The sequence below is a fragment of the Anopheles coustani genome, chromosome 3 (assembly GCF_943734705.1).
Source record: "Anopheles coustani chromosome 3, idAnoCousDA_361_x.2, whole genome shotgun sequence".
Taxonomy (NCBI): Eukaryota; Metazoa; Arthropoda; class Insecta; order Diptera; family Culicidae; genus Anopheles; species Anopheles coustani.
In genome coordinates, this window is record NC_071288.1 from 22,158,049 (window position 1) to 22,182,404 (window position 24,356).

At 40.9% G+C, this 24,356-nt stretch overlaps 1 protein-coding gene across 2 annotated transcripts in view; it reads right to left on the bottom strand.

Moving 5' to 3' along the window:
- Positions 1-1,670: 1,670 nt before the first annotated feature.
- The window catches only part of LOC131259472 (peripheral plasma membrane protein CASK), a 221,447-nt gene continuing 198,761 nt past the window's right edge, over positions 1,671-24,356 (bottom strand). The window contains exons 12-21 of one of the 2 annotated variants that reach the window (XM_058260972.1): positions 11,409-11,600; positions 11,101-11,334; positions 10,714-10,743; positions 9,802-9,900; positions 9,567-9,705; positions 8,035-8,088; positions 6,262-6,381; positions 6,030-6,152; positions 5,601-5,884; positions 1,671-5,336 (exon numbers count right to left, since the gene is read on the bottom strand). In XM_058260972.1, the coding sequence (XP_058116955.1) occupies positions 5,157-5,336; positions 5,601-5,884; positions 6,030-6,152; positions 6,262-6,381; positions 8,035-8,088; positions 9,567-9,705; positions 9,802-9,900; positions 10,714-10,743; positions 11,101-11,334; positions 11,409-11,600 (1,455 nt within the window). In that variant the 3' untranslated portion in view covers positions 1,671-5,156. The remainder of the gene's footprint in view (positions 5,337-5,600; positions 5,885-6,029; positions 6,153-6,261; positions 6,382-8,034; positions 8,089-9,566; positions 9,706-9,801; positions 9,901-10,713; positions 10,744-11,100; positions 11,335-11,408; positions 11,601-24,356) is intronic. The other variant, XM_058260973.1, reaches the window with a different exon arrangement.

Sequence of the window (24,356 nt, forward strand, 5' to 3'; positions counted from 1 at the left end):
CGTTTTCATCAGTTGCCAAAAGAAGGTCGGGGAGGAATAGAACATGTTGACCCGAAACTGCCCTTAAGCAGATGGAAAAATAAGCATTTACTGCGAAACATCGCCCAATCGCCAGCATCCGGAGGCCATTTTAATCTATCGCCGTTGCAAACCCATCGCAAGGCATGCACCCATGGATCGACCTCATGCTGCACCTCATCGACGCTACAAGCCGCACATTTAATCATCTGCAACCGACAACCCACCCAACCAACAACCGGGATTACTCTAATTACGCCGCTCCACGGTAGACAAACATGTCCGCAGGCGATCGGTTTGCTTAGCACCCCTCATCACCCAGGCCACGGTTCGGTCCGAAAGTAGGATCCGATAGGTTCGGGTCCAAACGTCTGACACGGGGGATGAATATTCATGAAACGTTTACACCGCAGCAGCAGCCGGCGTACGATAAACCATCTTCGATCGCAAGCAAGCAGGCTGCGGTGGGGGACGAGGGAGCCACGGAGGGGGCGGATTTCAGGCCTTAAGGGATGAATCGTAGCCGACGTCATCGTCGTCGTCGTCGTCGTCGTTGTTGGCGTGGATGGCGTGTCTCCCCGATACTACCTACGAATGGCAAAACAGCCAGCGTCTAAACGTTGGCCTCATATTTCATCCCGAGCAACATATGTAAAGAATTTCGTGGCGTCACCTAGCCAAAGTAATATGATATTTACACAGGAAGGCACACACCGGCAGGTCCGGGTACTTGCCTAGGATTCTGCAGCCTGTCGTCCGGGCTCTATCAGCACAAGCATCAGCCGTTCAGCTTGAAGCCTAGAACACCACGATGCAGGTTACGTTTCGTTTGGGTTCGCCTTGTTCGCCCTCGGGCTACAAATGCTATTAATTTGTGGAACCACGTCTCACACCCACCGTCACAAGCTGCATACCTTAGCCTTTGGGGAAGGAAAGCGGATATCTACAGTTCAAGTTGAGAATATAAAAATTTAAAAAAATATGAAACATATAAAAAAAACAAAACAAATGCAGGAAAGGTCATCGAAAAATTAACGTCGCAAAAACGGTTGGTGTATGTTTTTATATTAACTTCACTTTTATTAGAATTTTTTCATCCAAAAAACAAAATAAACTAGTAAAATAATACTTTTACAGTACAGAGTTTCGACTTTCACGTTTTAAACATTGTTTTTGCTTTTGCTTTACTGTATCATTTTATCTGCCGTTTGCCGTTTATACTGCTTTTTCTCCCTTCGTTTGTTATTTTCGTTCTCGTTTTCGCCTGTGTTTACCGCGTTATTTGTTTCTGTTTTCGGTCTTCTTTTTTTTCATTTTATTATCAAGAAATGTGCGTGCTCTAAACCCAAGAGATAAGACTCCTTTTCTTCAACATGCATGGCGGTTCCCTCTATTGCGTGGTTGGCAATTGATTTTACGATTTCAGGCGGCCCAGTTTTTTATGGTTGCTTTTTGTTTTATGTCGGCAAATCGTTGTGGTAGTTAGGTATGTTCGGTTAAATCTTCTCAAATGGTTTAGAAGAAGAATTAAGAATTGTCTTTCAACCGCTACCTTCTACTTCTGTGCGTTGCTTTAGTACGACCCTTGTTCGCATTTTGTATTGTTTAAACTTGTAGCTCCCAGTTGTACGCTTACAAAGATTAGGCTGCTCTTGTAGCGGGTTTCGGTTTTTAGTTTTGAATTATTAGTTTCTTGGTTTAGTGTTTGTTTAGACTGTGTTTTTTTTTTTCTGGGAGAGTGTTGCATGGGATTTCAGTAGCTCTGCCCCTAGTCACCGATCATTGTTATAAATTTAAAACTTCTCTTTATTGTATACAAGTTTCACGCGGAAGATTACTGCCGTCCGAGAGCCGTGTCGGTTAACAGAACGAACCCTTTTTCAAAGTTTAATTTGTTTTAGTGTTTATATACGTCGTCACTCCTTTTGCTTTTTTTTGGTAGTAAATGCCAAGGTAACTGGTTATGACATTTGTGTGTGAGTGTTCTTTTTTGTCTCTTTCAATATTTGTTGCTATTATGCTTCTTAGATGTCAAGTATAGTGTAGTTTTTCGTTACTAATTTATGAAACTCCAGAAAAAGAAATCTATGCTCAATAATTTTGAATGACTAAATATGCTCTGCTTGTTTGGTTTCTATCAAAGTTTTCCATAAATATAAATGTGTTTGACTGTATGTGAGTGTGTCTGTGTGTGTATGTGTATCTAGGAGAGAGATACAATGTATTTTTTTGTATTTTTAAAAATTGCTTTTGGTTTGTGAACTCACGTGTATCTTGTCAGCTTATGCGGTGTTCCCGGTTGGCATGTACTGTGTGCAGTTGCTATTATAAGTAGCGTGTTGGTGAGATCTGCAAGTTTGCTGATAGCTTTGTTGTGCGTAGTGTTCGATTAACGCCATCTGCATAAACTATCTGTTGTGCCAAAATTGCCACTAGGTGCAATATATTTGATTTTCCACCTTCCGGATTTCAATCTCTTGGATAATGTATTTGGTTTTTCAAACGATTACGTTCGTTTATTTTTTGTTTGTTTTCACATCTCTTGCTCAATGAATGCACCACACCGTGAAGCCATGTTGTTGTTATGCTCTTTAAAATAAAAAAAAACTATCAAACCGTTCATTGTTGTAGCGAAATCCACGTTTTCATTATACACTCATAAAGAGAAGCTCTTCGGTTCCACGCAGCAGCACGACTGTTGTGCTTCGATTTGTTCTACTATTTTCGTTTCTCGATTGTTTTCCTTTCATATTGTATGCATGTAGTACTGGATAGCTCAAATGTTAAAACAGGTAGGGTTAGCGACCGAGTCACTCTTTTTGATTGATGCAGGATTGATTTCATAAAACATTCCTGTTTTAGTATGTGTAAAGGGCTTTTATCGATCCACGATTGTTTTGGTTTTTTTCTGAAGCATTGAAAATTCTGTTTCAGCAACAACTTTTGTTATTCTTGTTGTACTGTACGGATAAAAGAAATTTAATTAACACATTGCTCCTGGTAGTACATTTCATACTACATAATGTTTACTTAGTACAATTAGTTTTCTGTTCTTCACAATTTTGCATCAGGTTTTTTTTTATAATCGTACGTTTTTGCCTGTGTTTATTTTGTATAGTATTTTGAATTGTCAATTGAAACAGGCTACATGGTCTGATTAGGACAAATTAATGACAATAAAGCAAAATTTATCAAAATAGAAAAAAAATCAAAACAAAACTACATTAAATGAATAGTCGGAGTTGGAAAAAAGGATATGGTCATAGATTTTCGATAGACTGCAAAACCATTTACAGATTATGTTAACAATAAAAAACAACTTCAAAACTCTGCCTCCGTTCTCTGTTGGGCGCTATAATGATCAAACTGTCCTGTAAAAGTGCGTAAGACTTGCATTAATTTTCATTCACTTGTTACGTACTGTTTTGTTCTTTGTTTCTCAAAGTTCGGCTCTATCCAAGAATGAATCTTAACAAACACCTTCACTTGCTTATTATGTTTAAACCAGTTGGTTTCCTTAATGCTGATCTCTTACCACCCGAATGCAAACCGATAAACATGGGCATATGTTCATGCTAGCATTTGAGTGATTCCTAATTTTTGTTATATTTATATCAATCTGCGGTTTGTGTCGGTTGTTACTATTTCACCCGGCTGAAACAACTGCTTTCGCTTTTTCCCCTGAAATAACATGTTTAACCCACCCACGAAACCCCTACCGTAACCACCAAGCCTAGCCGGGGTTTTGTTAATTTTTCTTTCAGAATTACTAGAAAACAAAACACATGAAAAACACATAATTGTATGTTACCATTTTCTACACCCAATTTTAACGTAATACTTCTCGCCTATATGTTTCTCATCATTTTGTGTTTCTACTTTCGTTTTGTTTTGTTTTTACTCTTTGAATTGCAATACTCTTGATTTATTTTCATTCATCATTATTATTAGCGTTATTATAATTATTATTATGAATTATGTTAACATTTGTTTTTCTTTTTTCATTTTCAGTTTATTTTGGTTAAGATTAAATCTAACTAATATTTCCTTCGCTTGTTTTGTTCGTATTCCAGTAATCGTTTTTTTTTGTTTAGTTTGTTGTTTTTCTGTTTTGTAACTTGTTGGTTTTTTCTCTCAATGTTTACTCTTTGTTGCGTTAGTTCTTTTAAAAAGAGTTCTAGTTATTTCGGGCTTTAGTTATTATCTTTATAATAATGCGCACACTGTCGCGTATGTTTTGTGTGAATGTTTCTGTTTTCTATCACTTCGTTTGAATGTGTTTTTTTGTTCTTTTTTTTTTGGTTTTCTCTTGCATTTTGGCTACCGATAAGTTTGGGCAGCTTCCAAGTGTGATGGTTTCGATCAATTTCGTAATATTACGATCCGACAATGAGCTACACTTTACGCTAGAAGAAGTAGCGAAGGTTATGTTGAAACACATAACACATCAGACGAAACTTGGAGCAAATGTGGTAGACCGCAACAATGGTGGTTGTTGCAAATTTAAAAACATTAGCGATCAGCAGATTTTGGGGCGTTTTATTCGACCCAACGTTTCGAACTGGGTGGTGTGCCTGATCATAATTGCTGTGATGTACTTTGTAACAACTTTAGAAAAATTACTTAAAATAAATTTCACAACGGAACCGAAGAATGGGGAGTTGGGTTTCCACTGTTCGCACCCGTTTAACGTTGTCTATTGAATCGAATTTGATTATTGGAAGATTTGGTATGAAAAACAACGTATCGCTGCGTACATTAGCCACATTCCCTCTCATAAATAACGACACTTACATTGTGGTACGTTGTGGTTTATGTTTTGTTTTGTTTGGTTTGATTTGTTTCCTTCTAATTGCTACTGCACCTTTATTCATGCTATTTTCATGTCAACCAATGTGTGGCCACGGGATACGTCCGTCGGTACAAGACATGACGTCCTGAACCGCTCCACTGCTCAATAAAGTGTTGTGTCACCGAGGTGGTTATTTTTCCGACGTCTTTGATTGCAGTGCACCCAGGGAGTCGGTGCAGTATGCCCTTCATGCAGCGTGCCCCCCTCACTTCAGATCCAACTCGCAGTCGCAATCGCAATCGCATTCGTCTTCCAAACAGGCTGGACATTCTAGCTCACTATCTTGTCAGTACAGCCAGGACACCGGCACCCATTGGGCGGTAGAATGCACCTTGTCTATGGCGTTCTCCAGCGTTGCTATCGTCTCGCCGATGTCGTTGTTGACGATGGTCAGATCGAAGAAGTGACCGTACGCCTGACGTAGCATGTCGGACTCTTTGGCGAGACGCTCGAGACTACCATCGTACTGCGTGCGGAAGTAAGTGGGTAATGCAAAGAAACGTTTTGGTGTTGGGTTGCTTCAGGGGAGGCTTTTTGATTCAACTTGGTGTAAAACACCCTATTGCTAACGTAATTAGCAATTGGCATAAAATAGTGCCAATAACGCCGTAGTAGTAAAGGTATTGAGGATGAAAAATGGCTGCTACTACGAATAGCAGTAGCACGACGAGTTTTCGTCATACGAATAATGCAAATTTTAGGAAAAAAATAAACAAATATGTCTACTTACGTCAGCGATGTTTTGCAGCAGTGGCGCTGCAATGAACACAACGTACGGCGTAAATTCGGCTGTTCGAAGTATTTTTAAGGCCTGTGGTTCCACGTCCAGTATTGCCATCTTGCCATCGGCGTGGATGCGTCGTATCGTCTCCAGCTTGGTGCCGTACATCGCATCCTCGTGCGTGCCGTACTCGAGGTACTCGTTGGCCGAGATATCCGCCATCATTTCATCGTGTGATATGAAGTAGTAGCTTCGCCCGTTCTCCTCATCCGGCCGTGGTGGTCTGGTGGTATCTGCCCGCGGGGTATTCGGATGGAAAGCAGACGATCGAAAGACAAACAATTAGCATGCATGAGATGCCACAAGGTACCCGACCGACCCGGAAGTGGTGTGAAGCACCGGGTAGGATGAGGCTGACGGAGCCTGAACCGAACTTACGTGGTATTGGATAAGCGTATTTATCCGGATATTTGGCGATGAGCGTGTTTTTGATATGACGTCTTCCTACGCCGTGCGCACCGAGCAACACCAGTGTACGCCGTTGAAACGCTGGATCGCCGACTGTTGGAGAGCGGAGGGTAAGGGTAGGAGATACAATGATAGAACGCCGGAAGACAGACGTCAACACCCGTATGGTGTGCACACTTGTCCCCGTCCAGCGCATACTTACTTGGCACTTTGACAACTTCCTCGTAGGTCACCAGGTCCAGCTGATCGAAGACTGCATTGTGCTTTGCCAAATACTTATCCCGACATTGTTTCTTTTTACGACTAAATATTGAGCAATTAACTACTTTTGTCGTCGTTTCCGGGGTGCGTGTGTACGACGTCACGAAAGGATGAATGGTGAAGAGAAGAGGAAGAGAGTTCGTTGATTAGATATTTGTAGCCGGTCGCTTACTTCGGAGCCAAAAGCAAAAACAAAACAAAAAAACCCACTCAGCTAAGTGACGCTGGGGGAAAGTGTGCCAAGAAAATGGGGCATCGTTCGGTTTCGGGACAGTGTGATTCATTCGGTAATAGTTCTGTGAGTGTGCGAACAAAAGACAAGCAAAATCGTGCCGAGTGCGAAAGTGGATGAGCGAGAGTTAAAGTAGTTTTCTTCTACGGCAAAACTGTTGCTCGATACTCAAACAAGCGTACACAAAAACGGTAACAATTTCAGCGATGAAATATATTATACTATTTGTAGTGCAATTGCTGATTTTCAATCAGGCAAACGAAGAAACAACACACATTAACAAACACTAACAAGCGTGACTACTTTCATAACTTCTTCAAAAAATCGAACGAATACTCAAGCACATCTTTCAAATAGGTGTTGGCATGTGCAAGCGATGCCAGCCCAGCAGACGGGAAGAAATAGTTTCAACGCTAAAAGCATTTATGGGGTGATTGAGCAACTTAAATGAAACCTGAAAATCGTGATTGGAAAGAACAAAACCGGGTTTCCAACTGTTTCATTTCTCCATATATTTTCACGAACAAAGCCAAGAGCCACCAATGCTGGGAGATTTTTTCACCCTTAACGAAAAGGCGAACGTGCTCAGGGGGATGAATGCAAAGTTCGGTTCAGTTCCTTTCTTTGCGTCCATTTTTCCTAGAAACCCTATTGTCACGTTCGACCAGTGCTGCTGGTGTTGGAAGCAAGTGGGCGCTTCTCTAAAGTGCTATCGCTTTGAATAATGATTATGAAACTGCCAAACAAAAAACCAAAAAAAAGGTGTACCTTAAGTGGCTCGGTAGAAATGTTCAAAGTCGGAGAAGTTTGGTAGAAATGCAATAATAAATCAACTATGGACGGAACAATCAAACGTAACACCATTGTGGGTGGTTCCTCGTTAATCATAACTCAGTTGAATCTCACTCAAGTTTTCTGCTCTGCAGTGGGTTGTTAGCTTGTTACCAAATCTACTACAACAATACTATTGACTAACTGAAATACATCATTTTATTGTACCAGAATTCATTTTATGTTAAAGAATTCGAACGAATAGACAATAACATAGCATTACGCAAAATGAAAGCAAAATAAAGGGAATCGTAAATACAGATGATACAATTATGTTGCCTTACGTTATGTTTCACGGTATGTTGCTATGCCTGCGCCTCCAATCTACTTTATCAAGATTGTATTTGTAGAACTTCGTTCTCATCAAATATGGGCTCCAACATGTTTTCCATGTTGTTAATAGCATACGCGTCTATGCAACAATTACTGCTTCGTTAGATACCGTAAAACATTCATCGTAAATAAAAGAAGCGAAAGCGAGCACTATATGTCAAAAACAAGCAAAAAAGTACAACATTGGGAAAATTGCAAATAGCATGTCGGTTTCACTGAGCTCTCAGTGACTGACAAAAACGCAATCGTGTTGTTTTATTGATTCAGATAGTTTGCTTTTGTAAAGATTGCAGACGTTATTGCATTATGTTCCTGTACCTGTGGGTCCTTCACATCCTTCGGCCTGTGCTGAACAACCAGGCCCTGCTTCTCCTGTCGATTCGAGGTGTACCGAGTGCGGGGCGCGGGGGTTCGGAGAAAGTTATTTTTGAGAACAATTTCAGTCACGTATTATCAAATTGGGAGATATTTGGCTGCATCGATACATGTATGGCATATAGAGAGGGGGATTACAAACTATGGGACGTTTATTCATGTACATAATTTGCTCTCGAGTAGAGTAAAATGATCGTTGAGGGAAAAACAGTAATAGTTGAAGCACAATAGGTACGAAATTTGATTGAGATACAGGATCAAATAGAGGATCAGATTTATGATAGATATCATAATAGCATAGCAGCACGTGGGATGGGAAAAAGATAGACACGAGCTTAGACAAGAATCGACATGGAAAGTGTAAGGATAGCCAGTTTTTAGAGCATCTTACTAACGCAACGAAAAATATTCGACCAAACCTAAGATTAAACCAAAACGAGTATCACTGATACAATCAACAGCAATAAAACAAGGAGCCATGGTTTTAGGCAATGGAAACTTTTGACATAATTTAAAACAGAACATAGGGAAAATAAATCGAGCACGAATTTATCATTCACACATCGATAGAGGAAAACGGTAAAGAAGCGCACATTCAAATACAAAGAGACACATCGACAACAGGAAGTTAAATATTAACACTAGGATCGATGAGGATGGCTCATGAGCGTGATGTGATGATACTGTTGGTGTATGCGTGTGTTTTCTTTAATACGATGGACGGTAACGTTAAGATGCATTGTGTTTCGTTTTAGGATTAGTCATACATGGTTGCTGTGAATGGTTAAAATGCACATTCTTTTTACAGTTCATAATGTCTTTACAATAAATTACTTATGTGCAGGTTTGCCATAATTTGCTATGAAAACTACGAGCTGAACCTTTTAAATGAAATTATGCATTAATACATATATTTTTATATTCAAAATTGGCATCATTTTCGAAAATAGAATAAAAGGTATAAAAACTTTAAAAACCTAAGTTATAAGGAGTAAACTTCAGCTTCTTTGTCAACCAATGAATGAAATAGGAAACGAGTCACGTTTTTATATAGCATCATATTTTGCCACTGATCGAGAATGGCATTCCTGCGCATGGATGAATATTCATCTGGAAATTATGATAATCATAATTTATCTCTTGCCCTAGTTGGGATCAACTCGTTTGGTCAAATGGTTTTGATACGAATCATGATGCGTGTATCCCACAACCGGCGATGGCATGGTGAAAGCAAACCGAAAAACCATCAACGAATTGATACAGAAATTGTGGATAACAAGCATAATCGGTCTTGTTACTAGGCCAGCGACGTTGAGTCGTTGATATACTCGCAGGATACAAACATGTGTTGCGAATGTGCGTATCGTTTAATAAGCAAATTATGGCAACTCAACACACCACCGTTTTAGTTTTTGTATATCGAAACATTTTTTTGCTTTCCATTTTATCCTTTTGCAATCAGCTCAGGAGCTTACCTTGTTCTTTGTGGGATTTGTCCGCCGATTGGCAAGCGATGCGCCATTCCTGAAGCTCTGGTGAAGGTATCAAGCCAGCGGAACCTCCAGCAGTGTCATGCCTGGCCTGCCACCAATGATGATCGTCTTTGCTAATAATCTGCAAGGATGACGAAAGAAAACACGGAATGATAGGCTGATAATGGAAGCAACAACGCCTATTTTGAGTGTAGTGCGTTCGATCGATGGTACTGACCTGTAGTATATCACCGACGCGAAAAGCTATCCCGGCCTGCGCACACGGTATCAGCTCGTCGTCCAGCGGGTCGTAGTCGAACTGTGCTCGAACGAAAATCTGATCAACCAGAATTGAGAGAAAGCGAAGGGTGAAGAGACATTTATTGTGATGATTGGTTATCGCAACGGTTTCATGTGAGACGGACAGATGAGGCTGAAGTTAGACTGGATGAAGTATATGACCGCTTTTGTATAGGATGATAAAAACCCAAACTCAATTATAAGTAATGTAGAACATTCGATTAATATACCATGATCTAACCGTTTCGAAGCCATGTTATTTAAAAATAAACTCCTAACTGAAGCATATGCGCAGGTCTATATTTTTCCCTAGCACACGACGGGTCGTTATCATAAGGGAAAGATATTATCATCATCAGGGGTTTCACATCAAATTACTATTGATTGAATCAGGTGTCCACGGTAACGAGCACTCAGTTAAAATTCCTATCGTACTAACGTTGGCATATTTCTCGGTTTGGTTATTTCAGCTTGGATTGTAATTGAACAGGAGTATAGCGTGATGGAATGGAACTTTCCATATTTGAATCCCTTTGAACTCTGATTTTATTTCTCACCTCGCCAACGGTTTAAGTTCGTTACGGTTGCCATGGACATGCGTCCGCTGGCATGGAACGCGAAAAGCCTGTTATATCCAGTCCCATAAAATATGCAAAACAAAAACATTCCGCCCCACCGTTTGTGGAAAACTCATAGATTTTTCTTCGAATAGCGAATGTGCGAATGAAATATAAAACCGTTGGCGTCACGAACAACTCAAACCGAACAACGCAAACGAAACACAGACGGATGGGTATGAAACGATTGATACGAAGCACACGGGCAGTATCTTGTCGACAGAAATACTTACTAAAACCGGTGCTGGTCTTATCCTGAATAGCTGCTCGGGAGTGCATTTACGGAGAAGAAAGTGGGAAAAAATACGGTAAGCAACAATGAAATGTATGCCGAACGGAAGCTGTTTCGTAGGAAATATATCCGGTTGTCAAATGGGGGCGTTTCGAATGGGGACGCGATGAACGTTCACGGATTCAACCACTGGCGCCCTTAATGGCATGCAAATTTGATCGTCAAAAGGGTGAAACCTGACACGTTCCGGAGGAAAATCAATCGCAGAGCCGAACGGTGCGTTTCGTAGGAATCGGAAGTATAAAGTCAAGTTCTACAACTGGAACCGCTCACGGCTGGAGCCCGCCCGAATCAGAAAGATGTCAGTAACAGTGGGCCGAAAACTTACCTCAACCGGCGGTGGGGCACTTCTATATGAAGGAACTATTTTAAAAGTAACAGAACCGCGAGCGTCCCGCAGCAATCGCTGTAATTGACTAACTGTTTGATGCTGCACTGGCTGGCCGTTGATTTCCCGGATCTCGTCGCCGACGTGCAGCGTGGCCTGCCGATGGATCATGCCACCGTGCATGATCCGGGCCACAATGCACCGGCCGTCCTCGGTCATTTTCAACGTGATACCCTGCGGAGATTCGGAGAATATGTGAGGTGAGGGTGGACGGGTTGAGATTGAATTTTCCCGCGCCATACGCTTACCATCGGCTCGTCGGTGTTCTTCTGGAACTGCACCAGCCGGACGCGTGTGACGTGCTGGAGCTCTCCGGCGTCACCGTTGTCAATTTCATCGTTTCCTCCGTTCAGGTAGGGTGCGATCGGTGGTGGTGTTACACGTAGCGCTTCTTCACCGTATACTTCCCTAGCTACCACGTCATGCGTGTGTAATAGAGCCTGTGAATGGAATCGAAACGCAACGGGAAGGAATCGAGATTAGCAGTGTGCGGTTGTGTTAGAGAAACATTTTGCGTCACTCGAGCGAGGCGAGTTTCCGCTGAGGTCTGCATTGGATTGCAATATTATTAATGGTTGACGTTTTCCCGGCTTGATTGGCAGATGGCAAAGTGCAACTAACTACATACACTACTACATTTATATGGCATAATATCACACTTTACTAGTTCGATAAATAATTACAACCAAATGCACTTATATTTATTTATGAAATTTTATAGATCAATCAATAAAGAAGGATACAAACACAATATTTCCGCTAAATCTCTGATAACATACCCGGTTGTTCACCAATACCCTACCCTGTTATGCAACAAGAAATGCAACGGCTCACAAATACGAATGGGAACGACTGGATTCCACAATCGATACCATCTCAACCTTTCTGCATCACGGTTGCTCCCATGTAGGCTACCTGCTGCATTATCGAACATCTGCATCAGATCTGCACTTTCCAGAGGCAATGGCAGCATAAAATAACAATCTTAGGAATCCGATTCCATTGGCTGAGAAAGGCATTTTCTTTATCAACCAATAGCACGCTCTCGGATCAGTTTACTTGCCACTGCAGTACGAATGATAGAGGAAGTCGGATTACCGGGGAAAACCGGAATTGAAAATCGCTACCTTCTCCATCTCTTGTGGGCTAGAAGTGTATGCTGTACTGATAGCACGGGGCAGACAAAGCATTTCATTCGACAATCATAGTTGTGATCTTATCATGTCCATTGAATCTGCGATTAAGAAAATGACACGTACAAAATGGAATGATGGTAGGTAGACTTTTTTTTTGTGATTGAGATAGCATTAAATTTGTTGCTCTACAGGTTCATAATTTATAAATTCATATTTCACCTCGAGGTGTTTTTAAACCCCAGGTGCATTCAAAGACCAGGACCATTTTTGAAGCCGTGTTGTAAACGTTTATTTTCTCAATGATTTCAACTAAAATTGGAGAGGTGCTTCCAGTAAAAGCACTTACATATATCAATGTAACTAACGACTAGGTATGTATGAAACACATAAGAAACAATGTATCTAACATATAAAACCATTCTTTTCAAAACTAAATGTGAATGAAACGCACAAGCTATGCACAAACCCAAGTGTAGATTATAGACTGGAATTGCAATTTGAAATGCAATAGACCCGGAAGTTCTTACTCGTTGACACAATAATGTTCCACAATCTGTTCCCTTCTGCTAGAACATTGGACCAAAACAGGTTTGCCTAGCTCTGTTCCATCTAACTGATTCAAAAATACGACATAAACAGTTGGCAAAGTTCAAGGGAATGTACATTCCCATAAACTTCATGGATTACAAAGGTATTTACATCTATGTGCCATGCATGCGCCTGCTCTGTCCCACATGCTCCTATCCATGGTATGATAAGTGGCCTGGGTACTTATCCGTTCTGTCTACCATCTGCTTTCAAGTTCGCCCGTTGAAGCCATTCTACCAGAACGGTGTGACAAGAAGCAAGAGTGTAAATTTGCTCCAGAAGAGGTCGCAGCCATAAAGAAGCCTTCAAGCTTCTTCCAGCTTCTTACAGCAAGCCGGCCGGGTGAGCACTTCGAAAAGCCTCACGTTGCGAAAAGATACATTTTATCGGTAGCATAAATCTGCTTGAAGTGCCGACAGCAAGACTCGAGCCGCTCCTAATCGATGTCGCAAGGACTCCTCCTTCTTGGTGAAGAAATTTCAACGTGCACTGGCACAGTTGTGGTGAGAACGAGTACCGCAAGTATTTCCCCCGGCTGCGGTGCTTGTGTTAGCAGAAGGTAGCAATTTTGCCTGCTCGTGACACTGTTTGAGCTGTTCATGTTATGCGTACCCTCTGGCAGGCCGATATCAATTTATAATCAATGAAAGAACACATTGTAACCAGACCTCATGTGCCCAGAGTGCGGCACATGTTACACAAACCACCACCCGCCGACATCGTGTCACAGTTTGAGCAACTTTCGAAAAGCGACAGCATACTGACGCGATGAATTTTAAATGCTACGTCGAGAGGGAAATCGAACTGTAAGCAGATCAGTTATTCATGCGAAACGGGAATAGTAGAAGTTTTGCAACAAACCAACGGAACGTATGGTTAAACGATGCGTATTGGAATGATTTACAGCGATCGTATAGTTACACAACCGCCCCACCTTGTGGGGGTGCGCGCAGCCGAACGGAAGCCACTGGTCGGTGGTATTTTGTCGCACTACCATAAATTATAGCAGCACATGCCAAAAAGCGTACTGCAACTTGAATAAAATTCAAGCCCGGTCAAGCTGTTGCCTGGGTCTGGGTGGAATGGTGTTTGGTTTTTTTTCCCCCATTTTACTTTTGTGATGTGTTTCTTTTCAGCGCTCTCTTTGCTGTCAGTCTCGAGCTGATTTACGGCGGTAACGAACTGGAGTTATCCACGGTTCAGAAAGCCGCAGAAGCAAAAACGTAACCAAAAAAAAAACCAACAAGTCGAAGTGGGTGCCTGGAGAATTTAATGTCGCCACCAAAACAATGGCTGATTGAAAAAGTTTTTTGCGCTCCCAAAAAAATCGAAACATGTGGCTGCCGTTTTGCTGGTGTTGCTTTGGTAAGTTATTCATGATTTCTGGTTGAAAGTGCACGAAAAGGGGAAGTCAAACCGATTGTCTCAAAGCTCAACAGCCCAAAACCGAGCAAAGCTGAATCTTGAATGAACCACCAGGCGTCTCCACCAAGTGCTTCCACTAGGCGTCTCCACCCACCAGGCGCCTCCATCATCTCGAACCCATCAGAACAGTTGGGTTAATAACAATTTTCAATAATTTTATATTCTACAGAACAACACTGAAACTTGGCCGCTGGAGAAGTTTATAATTTTTATGTAAAACTTTTTGATTCAAGTAGTTTCATTTAATTTTCTGAACCAGATTTTTGATAACACCTAAAACACGAAATTTCTGCGTATGTGCAAAACACCAACAGTAAGCCCAACGTTCTGCATGAAGCCCAAAACGCAGCCCAGTTTAAACTGCATATATGGCGAGAGAAAAGTTACTCCTAGTGTATTTGTTACATGCAAAAATAGCAATAATCCCACAAGCCCCCTGATTAAATGAACCGTATAAATGAAAGCGGTAGGTTTTTTCTACCACCGTGCTTTTTTCCGTTTTTCTCTTACATGTTTCATTCAGATGATGCAATGCGTGAAAAAATAATTTGCTTGCTAACTGTGAAAAATATATTAGGTCCATTATCATGATGAAGGATAATGCGGTCTGTCGGCCATGTTACTGGAAATCTCGTTTGAGATGAATTTTCATTTCCTTTTTACTTCAAAATAAATTTCGCTGGAACGGTACTTTAGTTTCATCTTGATGGTTTAAAGCTAGACTGGCTAGACTCACAGTGGAAGCACTGTGCGGATCCACGGTCATGCTTTACCACATTTTGGAGTGTAATGTTAGTTGCAAATTATACCAAACATAAGTTTTAGGTTCGAAAACCGTATCCACTACAATGCAGTGTACATTGAATATTGTGATAATTGGAACATCTTGCTTGGATCAATTATTAACAATTGATTATTTATTCTCCATCTGCTGCGGCGCGTGTATTAATTAGAAATGAAACGTAAGCAAGTTAAAGACAAAGCTGTTTGGAAACCGCATCTTTACGTAGAGTGACGGGATAAACTCACGGACCAGGCAAGAAAACTTTCTTTCCACAGTGCTTTAGGCGCTCCTATACACAGCGCAGCACATTGAATGGAACATATTTCATTTTCTGCACTAGTCACAGTCGGGTGTTCGTAGTTGTGAAACCAGCATCTCTCCCCGACCCCGACCGGTCCGGAACGACGGGAAAGTATAAGATAATGAGTGAAATTAATCACAAGAACTGTTAACGAGTACCCGAACAGAAGTTCGGCGAAGCTTCCACTGGCACCGAAGGCTATCCGTAATAATGTGGGGTCACGATGGGAGATTTGTGTCGCCCTGGCGAATTTGGAAGCAAAACTTTGCAACCAGACGAACAGTGTGTTTCGGGCAGCATCGTAGCTGAGCGGTGAGTGCTTGGAAAATATCGTCGGTTGGTGGTCAGGCTGTTAGCGGTCGATTAGTGCAGCGAACCGGCACTCATAGATATGAGCTAAGGGTAGTAAATTAATGCTCTACGCGAAGCGAAAAATATGCCCAACAGGAGAGTTAGTAGAGAAGCAAAACAAAGGTTAGTATAAGTGAAGGCTACCATACAAAATTGACGTAGGTACTTTAAATATTATTTAATAATGTTTACTGACACAGCAGTGCCACAACTTCCATACAAAAGTGAAGTGTGTCGGACCTCTCGGTGCATATCGCTTAATTATCTTTTTTGAAATATACATTCCGAAGCACACTCTAAATCGAGCAAACTATCATCCAGCTGCAATTTATTCTGGATAATGCACCAACGGAAATATAATGAACACTACCAAATCACACTTTGCTGCGAGCGCATTCACAGAGTCGTTGGCGATTTATCTTTCCGGAAGATGTAAATGCCAGCATGAAGTATGAGTAAAGGAAATGGCTTGCCTCAAATCTACATCCTACGGCCGACCGGACGTTGGCTACTATCGTTATTAGGAAAAAGAAGGTTTTCATGTACATTCACAGCACTTGGTAAATATTATCATGCTTCCCACCGTTTGAATCAAAGCAAGGCCGAGTATACTCAGCGTCCGAGTTCAGTTGTTTCAGTGTTTGTTTTTCATAGCCGCTTTCGGTGCATAGTCGCTAGGTTACTTTCGCAAAAATAGTCACTCGGATGGGTATTTGAAAAGAGATTATTTGCTAAGGTTTAAACACAGCATATTTGATGATACTCTTTAAAGGGAAAAAGTTACTTTAAGCATGTGCCAAAGCTAAAATATAAGTTTAATCCCGTTTCACAGGCAGGATCTAAGAGATATTCCACACTTTCCGTCACAGTTAGATGGTTTCCGGTCTGTTTTGTCTATTTAGTATTAAAAGAGTAATGTGCATTTGATCCTGTAGAAAACAAAACTGTGTGACTGTATTTATATTGGCTGTGTAGTCGTGCTGTCTTCATGTGAAGCTGTATTGGCGTGTACCATCTCCATCACGCCCAAAGGTAATTATCGTTTGCATGTTTTCCCTGTGCCTAACCTTATGATGCTGTCCCTCATTAGTCTAACGAATTTCTATTCCTACGAAACGGGGCAGACACCGGAGCGAAGCAGCGTAATAATCACCGGCTTCCGTTTCGGTCCCATAGGTTGATAAGCTATTGATTGTCCGTGAATTTTGCGATGCGCTGATGCAGGAAATTGCCGACTGTCACCAATCGAAATAATGCGCCACGTTATTCAGCAAACATTAATTGACAGCCAACCTAGCAGAAGCAACAAGCACTTGTGGGATTGTGCTTCTCCCACAAGCAAACACCGTGCATATGCTACGCGTCGGAGAGTAGTCACAGTGAATGAAACGAAGAGATCAAATTTTATACGCTATAGCGATAGTGAAACTGTGCGTACTTTTCATCAAACATAAAATAAGGAGGACCTACTCCGAATATCCACTGATTGAAATTGTGTAATTATAGATGTATAAAATCTCATTTGATTATTTATTTAATACCGAAATATACAACAAGCTAAATTAAAAATATCTATAAAGAAACAAGTTAACCTTTACCCAAAATTTTATGGATATTGGGACACGCTACCTTAAAAACTGATCATGTCATGAGCAATGCTGCCCGTTTGATCATTTTGCTTTTTAATTGGATTATGTTGAGCATTGCATCGGATTGAAAAGCACGCAAAATGTCACATGCACGGATCAGCTAACGAACGACATGAAAATTGAATGAAGTTGAACCGGAATCGCGTATAATCATGAATAAAAAGCTTCTCAATATAGGTGCTTTTATGCTCACCGCGTTTGGTAACTGTTTCGTCGCTTCATCACACTGATGGAGTGTCCTTTAAAACTGTATCAGACACACCCACACATACAAAACAGATGCGTCACTGGTTTTCATAGAGTGAAAAATGTGAAACGGCTCGCACAGGTATGTAAAATAAAACGCTTTTTGCCCTAGAATCCCTTTCCGGCAAAGCCGAATGATCACATGCACGTCGGTGGATCGTTTATTTAACCAAATGAAAGTTATTTCACTGCTGCTAAACCCCGGGAGGCCATTCCAGGGACGCGTGTGCGAAAAAGGCATTTCTTGTATAAACGACACCGATTGCCACGAGCGAAACGTCTACAAACTTTACGCACGTTCCCTGGTGGGATTTTATATCTATAAAAAAAATCCAGTTATGCCATCAAAATATCATAATATGTCCCCCCCCTCCCCCTCCAGCCGGGTGGATTACCACCTTCAAGTGCGGTAACTTGCTCGCAGCACCCGCATGGTATGGCACAATGGCTCGTACATCATTTCCCTCCCTTGGTCCCTCTGCGCATATAAATAGAGATTAGGCCGCTGTAAATGTCGAAACTTTTACCAACTCAAATCGATTCAAAGTTTAGCCCACATGTCATCAGCGAGGAACTTAAAACAAAACGAAGAACGCCTGCATAGGAACTCACAGAGCACCAGCTTGATTTCGGGGAGGGGTGATTGCCTGCTTCCTTGCCAGCATTCTTGAAAGTTTTCATATCAAAAGATGAATGAATCGGCTTGTAACGGAAAAGTACTACATCATGTTAAACTAACACTTTCCCTCGATAATGTTTCGCTGGTTTTGTTTGTTTTAACTGAATAGAAAAAGGTAGACTTGTTTTAACCTCAAAGTGAGATCAGCTTCCAGCTTCCTATATCCTTACTCGCTGGGCATGAGTTTAAAAAGGTAACTTATTGCAAGTAATCTTACTACTTGGTACACGGACGAGCAGAGAAAAATAAAGGTTACACGCATGACCCTTTGAAGCTTCTTCTATAGCGGCAAAGAGAGAAAAATTGTCTTTGCGGAATGGAAAAACGAACCATAGAAGAAAGATAAAGGAACATAAGTTTTCGTTTAACATCGCTAGCCATCACTACCACTATGGGGATGCTGAGTTAGTATGTTTAAAGGAGAAAAAAAATATAAAGAAAAATATGCAGCACGAGACCTAGCGAATGATGCATGCCGTGCTAATTTACACCATGAATATTTATGAGTACCACTTTGAGCTCATGAGCTATGATGGTTCACCAGACTAAGGGATGCTTCAACTGTTCGCGAACCAGTTATTCATGGTTAAATGTAAAGGCTATTCAATTTCGATGACGCTTATAAGAAGTGATATTTCCCTCACCAGGGAGAAGAATAAGCGAGACGGGCAGTCAGTACTCACGAGAAATTGTACAGAACCGGAAATATGTACTATCATATTTTCTTATTAGGTCTAATTCACATCCGTTTCTTCATTTTTGCCGTAAATAACATGAAATGAAATATAGTAGAATACGAATAGACACAGGCTGTGTAACTTTCAAGGGTACGGAGTAAAACAGATAATATTATTTGAAAAAAAAAATCTGGAACAGTACCTCCATAAACGATACTTTACCACGGCTCATAAATTTGACAAACTATCTTTCTTGCAAATGAAACATGATCTCGAGCACAAGCTTTTGAACGTGCGTGCGAATGATGATTTTTTCAATGTGCGTCGCATGCCAACATAACACAGATTCCTTCCAACACTTGAGCTACCACTTCATAAGGCGCATGTTGTGATGCACGACAGTGATAAATAATGTGTCTGCTTTTATGGTTTCAGAATCCACCGGGAAGAGAATTTCTTACTCCCTCAAGTCAACAACCTGCCGTACTGTGTTGTGAAACCATCTTATGTGATATTGTCTTACCACCGTTTTTTGACAGTGTGCGCTAAAACTCATAAAAAATGGTTAATTCACCAGATGGAATTGAAGCAACAAGTTTCTGGGATTACTGTTAAACCAGAGAGAGTCTGGTTGCAAAAGGTCATGTAAAGTTTCCTAATTAGAAATTAAAATACAGAGTGACACATAGGTATGAGACTACTTTCAGGGAATAAGGATGCCAAACGAAACTTTCCATTTGTATAACGATTGCAAGCGCTACAAAATGAGAGGTATGACAACTGTAATAACCATCATGCGTTTGTTAGGCAAGGCTCAAATCCACACAAAGTGAGGCATTTTCTGTACGCGAACATTGGAAAACTTCAGCTACAATCCAAAACTAACAGTGAACACAAGTACAAACATATCTGGATCCTCGAACTGTGCTGCAAGGATCTTGAAAACTTTATTCGTATTCATGAAAAGGAGCTAGATTTCACTTCAATTTGGTACAGGTATAGCCTGATGAAAGAGGTTCAAATAGCAAGCAAAGCTATCTTTCACTGGAACTCTTGAAAATTTATAGTTTTTTTCATACCCTTTGTGATGCTTTCAATGGCAATACGGAAAAGTTAACCGTACTTTACGCAGAATAATTTCAATGAATAGCACATGGAAATGTTAATAGGAGTTGGTATTAATTAACATTCTAATAAATTAAATTATTCGTATACATTACAAAACTTTTCTAGAACTAGTATGGTATAGTGTTCGGTTGACAGTTTTAAGTAACAATTACCCACACATGCCATGAGCAAAACTGTCTGTCAACTCATTTCTAAATTTAACTACCCGGCACATAGACTTAGTTAAGCCCCCTTCTAGGAACAACAAATTTACATATTAATCTGCGAGCTAAATTGCAGGAATTTCAGCATGTGTTCGAAAAAGAAAGAGCTAACTTTGCTGAACCACGACTGCCTAGGGATAACTGTTGACAAATGAAAGCTACAACCCCACACGACATTTGCACCATATCATACCCACAAAACCAAGCTTTATTCGGAGTATTTCAAATGTTACACGCATTGTAGCCTGATGCTAAGTAGGGTGGTATGAAAAGGTTTGTATCGTCGCTTTGCCAAGGGCTTTAAACGGATAAGATGAATTCCAAAACCAATCTCTTGTTTTGAACTTTTACAGTCGTCAAAAACCAAAAACTTTGTTGGGGGTTGGGAGGCATGACTAGAAATTGTTTTCGAAAGGCATTATGACGAATGAGAGCGGGAGAAATGGATGCTTACTTTATTAAGTTTAATTGAAAATCCAAATATCATAATTCATAAAGTTTGTTCGTTTGCAGCCTCCGGTTCTTCATGAAGTAATCCGTTTGGGTATCCACATGCTCCGGGAAGAATGAGGGGGTAATAATGATGGCTTTTACACTTAAAAATTAACGATTCTTCACACCATAATCATACTCCGTATGCGTGGCATTCATATTTTAAAGCACAGTAATTCCCAGGTGTGTACAAAACTTTCACTCTTGTATGGAATCAAAATGTTCCAATATGAAGAAACACAGCACAATACCGCACATCAACATTTAAAATATTTGCTCAATTAGATGATTGCCCTAATGCACTACGATGCTGTTTGCACAACCTTATCCGACCGGAATAAGCACCGACGATTTCAAAGAACGAAAAGAAGATGCAACGAACTCACGAGCCCGACTCTAAAGCAAAAGCGCTCCGCAGCAGGACGGAGGATACGTTTCATCTGCGGGCGCTATCATTGAACTGAAACGATGATGATAACAAACAATGCCATGGAGTCTGTTTACTGTGACGCTCATCCCGGGGGAACTCATTCTACACGGCACGTTGACCGGTACTCACGCTGAGAGAATGGCGGAAAGCTTTCGTAGAATTTTCCTATAATCTTTTCAACCCCTATTCTTGGTATAAGCTTTCGAACAGCTTTATCGAAGGCTGGGATACAATTTGGCGAACGAGCTTTTAGTATTTGCTATACAACTCGTCTTACGCGATGCGTATGCGATGTTGTATGCTTGAAAGCTTTGGGTGTACTATTTGAAGCGCCCTCTGCATTCAAGGATTTCAAGCTGAAAAAGGATACAATTTTCCCGATGCACATTGAAATTTCTCAAAAACCATTTTATCTTACTTAGCCAAGACACAGTGGAGCGTTTACTTTTAGGTCGGTGAAGGGGTAACGATTTGTTTTTGTACAGCTCACAGTATCAAAAAGGTTATCGCTTCAACTTCAAAGACAAACAAAGATTGTTTGCATCAATTTATGTACATTTAGAACTGTGTTCCAATGAAACACATAACAATAAAACTGGGACGATTAAACTTGTATCATAACTGGCTACATCCATCCTAATTGATGGCCAGACGTAAAATTTTGAAGAATAAAACAACGTAATTTACAACCCTCGCTCCACGGTTACGATCAGAGATTTGCCCCATTTGAATGCACAGACGAAACTTTGCATCGACTTCGATTCCGTTCACCTTCGCCATGGGAGGTGTTTTGCACGAAATGACTACAATTTGCCATCCAGCCACTTTACGATGGCATCAAATGGTGTGCGTATTCCGCCGAACGATTGAGTGCTCCGTGGCAAGTACAAGTACACTTAGTGATTTAATGTGGTGCGCACAAAGTCGTAGGGCAACGAATTTCGCGATGCCAGACATTGCATGGGGTTTCATTTAAAATAAGGAAAGCGTCTAGATCGTGCCGAAGGGATGGGAAGTTGGCACTGAAGATTATTATTGTATTTACTGAGGCTATAAACACACGCGATCTTTGGGATGTGCAGAAAACCATAATCGATAACGGAAAACAAAGTCAAGTTCCTTATCGCTCGTAAAAGTGGTTGAACCAGAAGCGAGCAGTTAATAGAATAATTAGCCTTTTTATTCTCGCAGCAGTTATGGTAGAGCGTGAAGGAAATTATTTGAATTTAGCTTGACGATACAGCACTGTCAAAGACACAGTCTTACAGTTAACATTTGAATCTAATGCCAAATATTAGACTGCATGACCGCGTCCTCGCTAGCGCCACTATAGCTTTTATTTCGCACGATAGTCTTTTTAAGAATCAATCACTTGGCCTGTCAGACATTAAAACAAAACTATAATAATTGGCTGGAACAATCATGCGTCATGAGTATGCCACAAGTTTCGACAAAAATATCATTCATACCATTTTGACCATTTATGCCAAGGGTGCAATCATTTTGTTGTTTACCTGAAAAAGGAAAAGCAAGAAAATAGATATTAAATCTCATATAATGATATACTTTATTAGGTTAAATTATTTTAGTTAAAAGTTATCCCATACAGCAAAAAAAAAAAATACAGTATATGTTGATTTCAAAATAATTAAAAACAGAATAATCAATTGGAAGCGCCGGTTAGAAAATCGGCCCATGAGCGCCGGGGCTCATCACCTCGACGGCGTGGGTTCGAATCCCAACCGAGACCGGACCCTCCCCTGTACGAGAGGACTGACTATCCACGTACAACAGGGAAACAAGTCTCGTAAGCCCTTAACGGGTCATGACCAAGAGGTCGTTACGCCAAGAAGAAGAAGAAGAATCAATTGATTTTACTACTCTTATTGTGACATGTATCGGCCGTAATACTTTTCAAAAAATATCAAAGATCGACTCTCAATGATCCTTAACGATGGGTAAGAAATAATCGTTAAAGATTATACACAAACATTAAACATCGGAACGTGAAAAAACACCATCGAGGGATATCATTAAAAGAAGAAAAATTAAAATACTACACTGGGTCATCTTGTACGATTGATGGATGGAAAAACCACGCCAAAGGAAAGCATTCCACGCTGAAAGCTTTTAATCCTACTATAGGAGGCATCTTTTGTGGTAAAAAATACACATCTGCTTGTGAAGTGTTCGATCATAGGTGGAAAATCTAATCACGTCCTACCTCCCTGATGCCCCAGTCTGGCTAGAACTGTACAATTGACGTTATGTTAATGGTTGCTCAAGGAATATTGCCTCCAAAAACTGTTGCTCCCTTGCAGCTTAGGCGATACAAAAAGTGCTTTGAGCCGTACTAAGCCAGAGAGAGAAGCTCCCGCGGTTTGATTAATGGCAGCTCGTGCTAGGACGTCCGGTTGCCGACGGGTAACGCGGTCGCAGCAAAGGACACCATAAATCATTCGTTCGTTTCCGGTGTCCACGGCGTAAACATCACAAACAGCACGTTACCGTTCGCAGCACTCAGGATCGAGGTGTGCTATATTTATGATCGTTGTTCCGAGCAGTAATATGTCTGGTGCTCAATTCGTACGCGGGGCGAGAACAATAGTAAATAGATTACTTATTACGATCGAGTAATATGTCGTGATTCAATTTACTCGGTGCGGTTCAATAAATCATCGATGCTTGTCTTAGACAAATTACTGCGCGTATCAAGCATGGTTTAGTGTACAAATTGTACTTGCACGGGAAAGTTAGAACAGAAAGCATTGAGGAAGCTATATATCTGCTGGAAGTTCGAACGTTTTAAATTAAAATTCGGCTATGGTAGCAAAATGGAGGCATTAATCATTAAACAGAGAACCAAACATACTGGAGCTTATTTGTTTTGGGCCCTCATGCAAAAGTACTATGTTTAATCGAAATCCACCCACCAATTTATAACGCAAATTCGCGTTGGGCCAAGCACAGTAGAATTGATCTGCTTCACTCATCGTTTGGCACTTTATTTGCATAAATCGACATCCACTCGCCCAGCCTTAATCCACTCTCCCGGCCTGGGTGAGATTGCAGCGATAGAAAATCCACTTAACTGGCACCGTAACTAA